The sequence below is a fragment of the Cupressus sempervirens genome, chromosome 2, assembly GCF_028749045.1.
Source record: "Cupressus sempervirens isolate cs-2001-9-10 chromosome 2, ASM2874904v1, whole genome shotgun sequence".
NCBI lineage: Eukaryota > Viridiplantae > Streptophyta > Pinopsida > Cupressales > Cupressaceae > Cupressus > Cupressus sempervirens.
In genome coordinates, this window is record NC_143119.1 from 163,088,432 (window position 1) to 163,102,580 (window position 14,149).

The following is a 14,149-nucleotide window of genomic DNA, read 5'->3' on the forward strand; positions in this document are numbered from 1 at the left end:
AGAGGAGTTGCATGTTTGATATCCCATATCGAATATTCAAATCCTAATATATTATGTAAGTGATACAAAACTCGCATCAACAGAACCTTCAATATAAAGACTCATTATATGAATTGAAACAATTGATTGATCAATCTTCACCAATCAAATAGTGATTTACCTTAGAGAAATATGAAACTTAATTGGAAAATTTTCGTAGGGTTGCCTCCATTTTGTGATGACAAAATGAAGGACAACAAATTGATCAAATTGTTCGGAATGAGAAGGAAGGATTCATAGACAGGGACTTAAGAAGTCTAGAATGAACCAAGCGAGTTGTTTTCCTTACTAGTATTGAAGAAGGATCAATCTTCGGTTAAGTAAATTGTTTAAACTTACAACTATTTGATCTTAGTCATTGGACTTGCTGTGCAATCAGATACAGACTCATGCATGATTGTGTTAGATGAACCAGATTTTAAAAGGTAATGAGAATGTAGGGTGTCATGCTTGAGGGTGCAAAACCTAAACAAGACTTATGTTTTATTTAAACCACAATCATCAAGAGCAAATATGTGCTTACTACCATCGTGTTGTTTTCATAGTACCAACTCAAATTGGAAGAATGAGTAAATTTTGTGCGACTCTAACTAGAAACCAGCGTAGAGTATATCATCTATACAATACTAAGTTCCTTAGATTTCTACTAATTTAGAGCTTTAAGTTTTAAGGAAGAGATTATAACCAGATAAAGAGTGAAATTCTAACATGCTTCGCAATCTTTAGATATCCTTGGAGTAGAAGTTGACAATGTGCAACCTTTGGATATCTGCCAAGGCTTTGAAAGTGGTGATTCCTAAGGTATATTTGTGCAGTGAAAGACTAAATAGAAGGACCATAGAGATGTTGGACTAGATTAATGAGGTTTATTGATGCAAAAAGTAACAAGATGACTAGGAATGTAAACAACTTTCACTAACCTCCTACATCCTCTAACTCAAAGTGATTTCTATAAGAAGTTGATTTAGGATATATACTAACTAAGTTCTATTTGAGCTACTCAAATTTTTAATCAGCTACAGTTCTTGCAAGAAGTCACTTGTTTCCAAAATGTATTCTTCCACCGTAATTCCTAACCAAGAATGATGCCAAACTAGATTAAATTTGTTCTTGCCAACCACCCATTACATCCACCCTAATCTCATCAAACATCTCTATTGTTTGATGCTATGACATGATATTGTTTCTTTGCCACTCCTACTTGTAATTTGGAACGAGAAAGATCTCACTGTTTTTCTATGGTTCATGATCAATTTTTGATTTAATAATTGTGGCTTCCTTGCCATAATAAATGTCGACTAGAAAGCTTCTAGTTGGGTCTAAGGTGGTATGAATCATGTAAACTTTGCAGTGATGAATGATTTAATAAGTATAATACTTTGTCAATGTAGAAGCAATTAAAACCAAGGTGGTTGCTAGAAATAGAGATTAAAGTATTATTGATTTAATATAAATGAATATCAAGGTAGTAAATTGTTGGGGAAAGTATTCATTTATTTATGTTCATAATACTTAACCCACATTGCCCATTCATGTAACATGATTATTCACGATCCATGATCTTGTGTATCTGTAATCACCCAAGCATGATTCACGGAATAATTTAACAATTCATGTTATAGATGACTATACATGTTGGTTATTCATCCTAAGGAGCTCAGATGGCTTGATCATAGATAATACAAGAACTAAAAGGTTATGATGATAGTAATAGAATTTTTGAGTGTCTAGAAGAATTATTTGAGTTGGTTACCCTTATAGTGGAGAGGTATTAAACATCATGTTTGGAAGACCTAAGCCCTACTAGGTTGTACTATTCTCTTGCCTAGTCAGTCTTAATATTCTCTTGCCTAGTCAGTCTTAATAGTATCAAAAGATCTTGTTCCCTCTTTGGATCATTGTACCTCTTCCTCCTTTCTCAAAGGATTGACCACATTGCTCCTGCAACCAATTCCAAAAAACGTGGTTAGACCATTAACAATTGGATTTTAACAGTAATCACTTCAACATAAGATTACTCCTATTCAAATGGAAATGTTTTCAACAGGTATTAAATTATTTGATCAAATCAAGTTCGTTAATAACCTTAATTACAACATTAAGACATCAAAATGTAATTTAAATCATGCAGGTTCCATTACACAATGTTCATGAAACCAGAAACTGGAATTTGCTTAGGGCATAACTTGCAAAATCATGGTTTAGTCCAAATAAAACCACTTAGGGCACTCTAGTAAAACCACCCTATAATGTAAAACCAAAACCACTTATGGAATGAAAACCATTGTTTAAGCAACTACAAACCACTTAGGGAACATTTACAAAACCATTGTCTAATTAAAGACAAACCATCTAGAGCACAAAATAATACGTGTTGTGAAAATTAGTAGTTCCAAAAAGGTGTGTGACTCAATTTTTCTTCAATCTTTCCCTAAATTTCTTCAAGGAACTTTGCATTACTCTCAACCAAGCTTGTTCTTCCTAGAACCTCTAGTTCTCCACTCGAAACATATTATTACCTCTTACGAGTTACTGACTTTGAAAGTCTACACTTGTTGGATTTCCCCATGGTTGTACCTTACAAACCACAAAACTTTACACTTTAGAAATGAGAGCATTAACTAATCACTAATAAATTCCACAAACATAGGACATGGTATTGTGGTTTGAGTTTAAAATGGAAGGAAAAATTTCTAACAACACTTGAGCTCAACTTCATTGTGCCTCGAAAGATATTCCAGTAAGTTGGTGCTTTTTGGAGAATTATTCCTACATTTTTCTTCTTGTGGTACTACTTTGGAGGACCAAAGTAAACTTTGTGCTAGGAGGATGTTGGCACCAAAGTTGCCTCCTCCCTTGCTGTGTTGTATTGAACACCTCGTTAATAGGTGCTAACCAGTTATGTAGTGGTTATCAAGAAGTTGAGTTATTGAGACCCAATTTGTTCAATTCACTAGAGATTATTTACGATTTTTACCTCAATTCATGCATACACATCCAGTTTTGTTGCAATCACCATGTGCAGTTGTGTTTGTGCTACATGCACAGGCTAGCTGGAGGAATTGGCAGCATCTATAAAACCCCAAATATGTAACGATCAGAAGGATAAGAATGATTAGAAAATGTAATGAGAGACTTAGAGATTTGACTGAATATAATCTTGAATTTCTTCCTATTTGTTTGCTTTTGTTTTAACATTTCTGTTATGTACTAACAACTAAGAACTCAGTCCATAGTGATGGTACTTAGCCCTGAATAAAGTAGCCATGGTTTTGCATGGAGAATGAAATTAGTTAACAATGACCACATGAATACTTTAAGGGAAGGATTCGAGAATGAATTAAGAGAAGAATTGATCAGTTTTTGGCTTGAAATCAGAGTCAATACAAAAAAATTTTGGTATGGGTGCACATTTTTTTCCAGGAATGACAGGACGAGGTCACCTTGTCATATGCCACCAATTAACATATAATTTGCTAATAATACATGCAAAATTATGCCGAATCTAATAGATATGTATATATTCTTTGTAAAAGCTTGGGTCTTATGAACCAGTTGCACTTTTCTTAATTTAAATTTTTGGTAATTTATACAAGATTAGTTAATGAGATAAGAGTGGTGCATCTAAAAACTAGTCGTGAACATCTTCTGGAATATTTACTATTGCTAATTGGGTAGTTTGATTTTTGAAATTGATTTAAAAAATTGTTAATAAGAAAAAACATAGCCCACATAAAGCCTCGCTAATGCATTTTTGAAGGTTTTCCAATCATCTTATCTGATTTCTTTAAATTTTAGACAGTGTTAAGCAATTACATTAGTAAAATAAAACCACTAAAATTTCCTACAATAAGTTAATAACTGAGAATCTTAGATGGTTAAGAGACCTGTTCCAATCCTTTGATTTCATTAGAAACGTCTAATGATCCCATTTCTAAAATAGAATTTAATAATACATATTAAAAATAAATTAATAATTAATAATAAAAATGTATTATTATTTTTTTTGATAGGCAATGGGCTCAAGCCTAGATTATTGTTATTTGTTGAGATTAGTTATTATTATGAGTTAAACTCTAGCAGACTCAAACCCAAGACCTTCCAGATGAGACACTAACAATTTACCGTTGTGTTCTAGGCTCTTGCCTAAAATATAATCTCTTTTTCATATAATAATAATATTATAATAACATATTTTTAATAATTAATAATTATTAATATAATAATATATAATAATAATGATAACGACATACTTTCAACAATAAAAATAAAAATAAAAACATAAACAGATTAATATTTTTAACATTATATTGTAAAACATAAATTAAAAATATATTATTAAACATACCCCCACAGATATATCGAATATAAATTAAATAGAAACTGAAGTGAATGGTCATGACCTTTCAAAGGGTGCTCTTCCCCCAAACCTTGCATGAATATATGAAGGCAGAAATGGCGAGTTGGCATCATCAAGCAGGAAGAAAACATTGAATCAGAGAAATAACATTTTATATACTCAGCATCCAATCAGCAGGAGATAGCATAGTCAGCATAATATCATCAGAGGAGGATTCTTGCAGAAGAATGGCACAGTCAGCAATTTGTATTTCACACAGCAAGCAATCAGTTTCCACACAGTGACCGTTTGAAGGAGTTTTAGGCAGTGGTCAACATATATGTATAAATATGATAACATCTCTGCAAGAGAAGCAGGGATATAATCAACAAAATTGGTCCAGTTAGCTCTTGAGGGTTATAGAATGAAGAAACCCATAGGAGACAAGTATACAGCATAGAGCCAAGAATCAGAAACCACGATCCCAGTTTATTGCAGAAGTCAGAGGGATCAATGGTAAAGAACAGCGGTAGTTACGTCATTGCATACACAAGACAACAGTAATTGCACTGATAACTCTTGCCTATACATTTCCACATCTGGTCTACAAACGGTTGACCTCTGCAACATCTGTTCAACCAGCATCTTGGGGTTAATCAGAAATTGTAACTTATCCAATCCATGGAGGATACCCATATCAGAAATCCCATCAAACTTCTATATCAGTTGTAATATCAGATCCTTTGCTAATTTAAAGTCGAATTTCAGAAAGTGGATAGAGTAAGTATATAGAATCAGAGCAATTGTCCTGAAATCCCTATATATCTTGATAGGGGACATTACAAAAAACTATTTGTAACGCATTAACTCTCTTCAAAATTTGTCCTAAACTGTGTTGCCTTTGAAGTTTGGTTGTAAAATATTCTATTTTCTTGTACTATGGTTGGATAAGGTTGCATCATGCTCATACTATGTGAAGTATTGTAGAAAATAAATTAAGGATCTTTTCTACTGAATATAACTAAGCCAACAATAAAATGTATCAGTATCCTATAGTTGAATCACCTTCATTTCAAATTTAGGATTTCATCTATTGATCATCTTCAGAAGTCTTTGACTGAGCTATGATATATTTTTTTATTTTATGTTTTATGCTCTTAGATTGTGCTTAATTACGGTTGTTGCTTTTCCATTCTCCATGTTTTTTGCTTCTGAAGCATTTCATTTATATTTCTAACATGTTTCTAGAGTAATATAGAGAAGTGTTTGGGGTGAGTTACCTGTTGAATAAATAATGCAGGAGCTATTTCTGCCACATTTGTGTGCCCACTGGATGTCATCAAGACACGGCTTCAAGTGCAAGGACTACCTAAGCAAAGTCAGGATAGAGTTAAAGGTACAGTGGTTAATTATTTTCTTGAAAGACTTGTGCACTAGTATTCAGTTCCTTGTCTACAAAGATGAAAGCTAAATCTCCCTCAAGAATCTGCTAGTCTGGTTATTAATCCTTGGTTCCCATTGCTTAAAAAAATATAAGTGGCAATGGAGGGAATGCACTGATGACTTAACTCTTAGGGCCCGTTTGGTCGCTGGAATAGGAATAGAAAAGTTGGAATACATTTTCCATTTTCTGTTTGGTTCGTCACTTGGAATAGGGAATAGGAATACGTATTCTCATTTTGCCTCTAAAATGAGCTTATACCCATTCCAAAAAATACCTGTTATTGGAATAGCCATTCCTATTCCCAATATTACATGCCTATTCTCCATTCCTATGCCCGCAACCAAACGGGGCCTTAATTATTGATAAAACTGTGGAAGAATGATGTTGATTTTCTTTTATGTGACTCTCATCTCTCATCTGAAGCCGAGTGCTATGAAAAATAACTAAATTAGGGCCATATGATAGTTAAATGAAAACTATTTTCAATGAATCTGCTAGTCTGGTAAGGCATCATTTGAGGTTGTGCCAATGAAGGGAACTAATTCAGGACTGAACTCCAGCTTGTTGACAAAAATCTGGCAGCATGTTGATTGATTTTCCTTTGTCTATACATGATTCACACTTTTCAGATATGATATGAAGTTGAATCCAAAGAATAATTGCTATAGTCCAGGCATATAACAAATACATGAGAACTTTGATCATCAATGCATGACACTTTGGTTGGCCAAACTATTTATATATATGTCATGCAGTTGGTGTTATCTAAAATTGACACAAGATGTGAACCTGATCACCGATTTATTGAATAATGTATAACATTCAGTATTGCACATAGCAAACAAAATCACTGTCAATACTTCAACAGCTTCTATATCAACTTTTTTTTTTTTATCATGAAAGCACAAATCTGTGTGGTCAAAACACAGAATGTTCTAAATGGAAGTAGTTCAGAACAAGATTGACTTTAGTAGCTTACTAGCAAAAGCTATCATTGATATGTCAACTTATGCTTCTATTTTTCAGGGTCGATTGTTTACACAATGGCGTTGCTGACAATAAATGATGCTGGGCGGCCTGAAAAATTCTATTTGAATATCACTTTTTCCTTAACGTTTTCTGGGCTTGTATGTTTTAAGGACCAACCTTGGATTAACGTTGTTGAAGCATTGTTCTGCTCTCTTAATTAGGTTTTGGGGGTTTGTTGATGGGTGTTTTGTGACTGCATCAACAGAAAATAAAATACCAAGGTATCTTATCCTCTTTGTAATGCCCCCTGCTAGGTTTAGGCCTGGCATAACCAGAATTATCCTGTATTTAATATCATTATGGCCTAAACTGAATGGACAAAGTTGCACTGAATCAAATCTATGTTATTCCATTATTCAAAGCAAGGAAAGTTATACATTCACAAAACATATTAAGCAATCTCACTTTTTATTATCCTTAAATGTCCATAACCAAGTTGCTTAGATATCAATCACAATAGGTTCCCTCAAACTTTACAGGTCCAAGCCTTAGCCTATCTCGGGACTATGCCCTTAAAGTTTTAAAGGGACACTAATCCCTTCCCTTCCTTGAGAAGCAACTTTTTGGCTGGATTTAGACATGCCTCTCTTTGGAAACACTTCAGGCCCTTCTTCTTCAGGTTCTAAATAGTAACAAATCTGAACATCAACATATATAATTATAACTCCATTAATACTAAATAGTAACAAATCTGAACATCAACATATATAATTATAACTCCATTAATACTACTGAGTATATTTATTATAGATGCAAATATGATCTTTGAAAGATAGATATGTATATGATTTGATTTCATCCTTATTAACATATAAGACACATATAGTAGACTATATAAGGTTCTTTATCCCTTATTAGAATATTTCTAAAAATGCTCTATCTATCGTATGTAGATAGTTTTTATTTTCTGATAGTTTTTAATTTCTATATTTCCATTTTGTATATATGAGAATTTCTGTATTCCCATTTTGTATATATGAGCTTGTAAGCTCATTGTAATTATTCAATTTGATTATTCAATACACAAAATAATCTTTCGTCGATTATTTTATGTTATTAGAGCTTATTTCTTAATTTTTTCGAAAATTATAATTCTTTTCCGAAATTATTCTGTGATCCTTTCTTTCTAATCTCAAAACCTTGAGATTTTTGACTAGGGTTTTTGTTTGAGTTTTTTTTTAAAATTTCAAGTCGTGTATTGGAAGAGTTAAAGAAAAATCGTGACTTCAACACGCATTTGCGTCCACCTACGTTTGTACATCAGGATTTTCACTAAGGAAAAGTTGTGCGTTTTTTTTTTGGAACTCTCGAGCAATTTTACAAACAAAAACGGCTCATGGCTCGAGATTGGGCGGTTTTTTTTTGTTGTGGAAGCAAACAAACGTTTTTTTCTTTGTGTCTGAACAACTCAGATTGGGCGGTTTCTGTTATGGACGCAAGCAAAAGATTATTTTACCTCCATTTCTTTGCGTTTGAACAGCTCGAGTCGGGCGGTTTTTGTTGTGGACACAAGCAAAAGATTGTTTTATCTTCATTTCTTGGTCTGCACGACTTCATCTACGGCGTCCAGGGTTTTTGCAGAAATGTCAAGGCATCAAATACGTTCAATCCGCCATTTTTTCTGCAACTTCAACCTTCCAAGCCACTGACTAGGGTTTTGCCTGAAACCCTAATTTGTTGGGTTGGGAATTTTTTTTGATTGTAGATTCTTTGTGGGTTTTTCGAGGGCTCAATTGGGTTGTCTGTTTTTTCTAGGTGCCTTGATTTTGGAGTCAGTGAATCCAGAAATCGATAGCATATTCCTTCTGGGTTTTTAGTCTACTCTTTTGAGTACTTGTCTTTTATTTTCTGGGTTAGCCTACACATTGCCTCGAACTTCACGCAAATGGCATCCTTGACCAACTTGATGCTGGAAAACAGTCAGCGGTTTAATGGCAGCAATTACAACCACTGGAAGTAGCACATGTTAAACATCTTCGAGTATCGTCGTTTGGACGCACTTGTTCTAGGCATAGAAACTTGTCCTACCCCCACTAGCACGCTTGATGGGACCTCAGTTACAACAGATCAAGATAAGTTTGATGATCAGAATCGTGAAGCTATTATGCTTCTTAAGCTCTCTGTCACAGATGATCAGCTACCTCAAATTCCCTTTGGCAAGTCGGCTGCAAACATCTGGAAATATTTAAAGGAGTTGCATGAAACATTCGACAAGAGTCGAGCATTCTTTCTGAAGAATCAGTTGTTTTCCATTATGATGGATGAACGTATGTCCTTACAGGAACATCTCACGAAGATTAAGGACATTCGTGATCAGCTTGAAGCCATCGGTTGGACAATGGAGGAAGAAAAATATGATAGTTATTACCCTAAAAAGCTTGCCAACATCTTATGAGCATTTCATAGACTCTCAACATTACCTCAACTAATGTTGATCTGAAATTCCTAGAGTTGTGCACCAAACTCCTACAGCAGGATCGCTGGAAGCAGTAGTTTGGCAGCAGTGCTTCCTCACCCTCATTAGAAAAAGCCTTTGTAGCTAAGTTTCAGCCATCTCATTCATCTCCACAGGGTAGTTCCCATCAATCCTCAGGCAATTTTCAGCAGAAGAGTGTTCAGTGTCATTACTGCCGTAAGTATGACCACATGAAGAAAGATTGTCGTTGGCGGCTCGCTTCCAAACAAAAGAAGTTGGAAGGGTCCAATTAGCAGGTCAATGTTACCGAACATTCTGAGACAAAGGAGTTTGTGTTCTATGCTTTTATGGCTAAAAGTCCTTCCGATTTAGCCTGATCCTCTGCTTGGTATATTGACTCTGGTGCTTCACGTCATTTCTCTCATCGGTGTGACTGGTTTATGGATTTCTATCCCTACAGCGATTCAGTTGTGTTTGGCGGAGGAGAGGAGTTCAAAATTATTGGCGGAGGAAATGTTCAGATACAGTTTGGTGGGTGTCAACTCATCTTTCTCAATGTTTGCTACGTTCCTAGTATGGCACTCAATCTTCTCTTTGTGAGTCAGATCATGAGAAATTCTCCTCAGTTGGATGTGGTGTTTAGTGCCCACAAATGCTCCATTATTGATCGAGAGACTCGTCTTACTGTTGCTATTGGTCTAGAGGATCATGGCCTATATCGGCTTACTGACACTGGTTATTCTCTTGAAATAGCTATGGCAGCTTGTGATTTATCTCTCAACACTTTGTGGCATCAAAGATATGGACATCTCAACTTCCGGTATCTCTCTCGGCTACCCCGGGAGGAACTTATTTCTGGACTGCCTCCGATTCAGCCGCAACATCTTGGAGTATGTGACGCTTGTCAAGCTGGTAAACAACATCGGACTCCTTTTAAAGATGGAGATTCTTGGCATGCATCTTAGGTACTTCAATTACTTCATGCTGACATTTGTGGTCCTATGAATACATCTTCAGTTACTAGTTGCAAATATTTTTTGCTTATTGTTGATGATTTTAGTAGAAAAATGTGGGTGTACTTTCTTAAACAAAAATCAGATGCACTTAGTACATTTCAGAATTTTAAGTTGTTGGTTGAAAACAAGTTTGGCTGTAGTATCGTTTTGCTTAGAACAAATAATGGGGAGAAATTTTGTTCTCATGCATTCTTCAGTTTTTTTGTTGAACATGGCATCAAGCGCCAATTCACCACACCTTACACTTCTCAACAAAACAACGTTGTTGAGCGATGCAATCGTACGATTGTTGAGATGGCTCGTTCTATGTTACAACACAGGAGTGTTCCTAATAAGTATTGGGCAGTTGCAGTGTTTATTGTTGTTTACCTTTTGAATCGTTCCCCTACTCAGGCTGTCAACAACAAAACTCTCGAAGAATTGTGGTCTAGTCGTAAGCCCACGATTAGCCACCTGAAGATTTTTGGCTCTCTTGTTTATGTCTGGATTCCCGATGCTAAACGTTCCAAATTAGATTCCAAGACTCAGAGACTCATGATGATAGGGTATAGTGACAACCATAAGGCCTACAAATTGATAGATATCGACACTGATCATCTTATCTTTAGTTGTGATGTTGTTTTTAATGAAACTTGAGGACCATTTCTGTCCTTCTGAGCAATGTTCTGAGGAATAGAATCACAGTGTTCCCCTTCCTTTAACATCATCTGATGGGCAGAATGATACAGATAGTGCCTGCCCTGGGATACTTGATGTTGATCTTATTGAGGCTCTTGAGAATGATCCTCTTCCTATTGTTGCTCCTGAACCTCTTCTTGCTCCTTCAGCTCCTCCAGAGGTCAGCTCTTCTACTCTCCAACACAAATGGTGGGTTAAAACTATTAGTAATCTAAGGGATGATGAGCTCATTGAAGGTAGAGTTTCTCAAAATAAGCGCAAACAAACAGTTAATTTTGCTCTTATGGCTAACATTCATATTGTTTATGAACCCTAGACTTATTCCGAGGCTAAAGGTATTCCTGAATGGGAATAGGCTATGGAAGCTGAACTTCAAATCATTCAGAAAAATCAAACTTGGGTTCTTTCTGATCTTCCTGTAGGGAAGAAGCTCGTTAGCTGCAAATGGGTATACAAGGTCAAATATAAAGCTGATGGCACCTTAGACAAGTATAAGGCTCGTCTTGTTGCTCGAGGGTTCTCACAAAGGGAAGTTATTGACTATGAGGAGACTTTTGCTCCTACATCTAAAATGAGTACCATACGGCTTGTTCTTGCTCTAGTGGCTTAGTTCAGTTGGAAAGTTCATTAGATGGATGTCAAGAGTGCTTTTTTGAATGGTGACTTCCAGGAAGAGGTCTACATGACACAACCTTCTGGATTTAAGGTTGTTGGTCAGGAACACAAAGTCTGTAAACTTGTCAAAGCTCTCTATGGTTTGAAACAAGCTCCTTAGACTTGGTACATGAAAATTGATAAATATTTAACCAACCATGGTTTTTAGAGGAGTCCATTGGATTCAAACCTATATATCAAACATGTAGGTGATGAAGTCTTGTTTATCGTTGTTTGTGTGGATGATTTGATCATCATTGGAAGTTCAACACATGTGATCGTGGAAATCAAACAAGATTTGTGTAGCACTTTTGATATGACATATTTGGGACTCTTGCATTATTGTCTCGGGATTGAGGTTTGGCAAACTGAACATATTATCTTTCTTTCTCAGTCCAAGTATGCTAGAAGCCTTCTAGACAGGTTCAGAATGTAGGATTGTAAACCTGCTCTCATTCCTATGGAACCCAGGCTCAAATTATCTGCTCAATTTGATTCACCTATTGTAGATGAATCCTTGTTTAGACAACTAGTGGGTAGTCTTATTTTTCTTACTACCACCAGACTTGACGATCGTAAGTCTACCGCTAGATATGTGTTTAATTTAGGATATGCTGTTGTGACATGGACTATTAAGAAGCAACAGGCGGTGGCCCTGTCTTCAACTGAAGCAGAGTATTGGGGAGCAGTTAAGGCAGCTTGTGAGGTAGTTTGGCTTCGGCGGATGCTTGCAGATATGCATGTTCCTCAATCAAGAGCGACTCCTATATTGTGTGATAATCAGGGAGTACTCAAATTGACAAAGAATTCGGTCTTCCATGAACGAACCAAGCATGTCGAAACACATTGTCATTATATTCTTCAGCTAGTTGAAGACAAATCTATTCAGTTGTTGTATGTTCCCACCTTAGAGCAGTTTGCTGATATCTTCACCAAGTCTCTTGGTTTTGATAAATTTGTAAAATTCAGGGAGGCTCTTCGTGTTATTGATAGATTAAGCATTATGGGAGGGTATTAGAATATTTCTAATAATGCTCTATCTATTGTATGTAGATAGTTTCTATTTTCTGATAGTTTCTAATTTCTGTATTTCCGTTTTGTATATATGAGCTTGTAAGCTCGTTGTAATTATTCAATTTGATTATTCAACACACAAAATAATCTTTCGATTATTTTAATATATATATATATATATATATATATATATATATATATATATATATATATATATATATATATATATATATATATATATCTTGTGAATTATATATATGTATGTTATACTCCAAAGTATAACACACACATACATATATGATTGCACTGTATATATATATATGATTGCACTATATATATATATATATATTCTTATTGTTACTGAATGCACATTTTATATATATATATATTCATACACATTGTTTTTGAATGCACATATAGTATACACACACATATAGAGAGAGGGGGAGAGAGACAGTAAATAAATTTATGTAATAATAATAATTACTAATTAGACATGTATGTATATAAATTAATATGTAAGACCATATGATGGCTCTTTATCCTTAAAGTAAGCTAAGATAAATTTATTAATGTTGAACAAGAGACTACAAACGGATCTAAGAGACCAAAAAGTGTACATATAGCCACAACTAGAAGTGGGATCACCAAACGGTGTCCGCTGAAAGAACAAAACAGGAAAGCAGAAAGAAAGAAAAACATGAAAGCCTAGTTACTCTCACTGGCGAGAGGTAGTATTATGAAGTCAACGCAATCCAATTTGGAATTGAATAATTTGATTTTAAATTCTACATGTCGCATTTTTGAAAAATTATATTTAATGGAATTTTTGTTTCTAGTTTGTTATATCACCTAGAGCTGCCCTAGACAATGTTTGGGCCTTTCTTAAATAGGCAATTTTATGCCGCTCGAGAAGGTTGTAGATGCTCAAACTTAATACCTAGGGCTAACAAACTCTAACAAGACATATAGAGTCTGCTAAATACATATTTGACAAATTATTTTAGAAATTTCGGTAGCCCAACTTCGGAAAGCCATAACTCTTGAACCGTTGTCAGAACTGAAGGATGTGGTCCAGGGCAAAGGTCTGTGGAGGTTCTAGACCATCTGAAGGAGCTGCTGAAGGTAGGGTGGTGCTGCCGAGTGAACACACTGTGGGGTCTCACAAATCTAGTATGGTTCAAGGAAGGGCCAAGCGATCTCTTCGTTCCTTGGGCGGGAGACCCAAGAGTGAAGGAGGTGATGTGCTGACTTGAAGTCTGTCTTTGTAGGAACTGAAGCTTGGGGGTGTAGTCGCACAGCGACATGGCCTCCTATATGTAGAGGGCAAGGCACCATTAGTTGATGTAATTGAAGAATGAGGATAGGCTTCTACGCTCCCTAACAAGTAGTGCAACCTCCCCTGGATCTCATAATAAATAGGGCAACGAAAAATAAAATGGCTCTTTGTCTCCACTTCTTTGAGAGGGCAAAGGTGGCAAGGCATGTCCTCTTTGTCAATCTGATGATCCGTCTGTACA

At 35.5% G+C, this 14,149-nt stretch overlaps 1 protein-coding gene across 3 annotated transcripts in view; it reads left to right on the top strand.

The window, feature by feature from the left end:
* The window catches only part of LOC149571553 (nicotinamide adenine dinucleotide transporter 1, chloroplastic-like), a 193,966-nt gene that overhangs the window by 37,256 nt on the left and 142,561 nt on the right, over nucleotides 1-14,149 (top strand). For 2 of the 3 annotated variants that reach the window (XM_089813068.1, XM_089813070.1), the window contains exon 2: nucleotides 5,679-5,774. The exons of the other annotated variant lie outside the window; for it this stretch is intronic. In XM_089813068.1, the coding sequence (XP_089669194.1) occupies nucleotides 5,679-5,774 (96 nt within the window). The remainder of the gene's footprint in view (nucleotides 1-5,678; nucleotides 5,775-14,149) is intronic. 3 annotated transcript variants of the gene reach the window in all.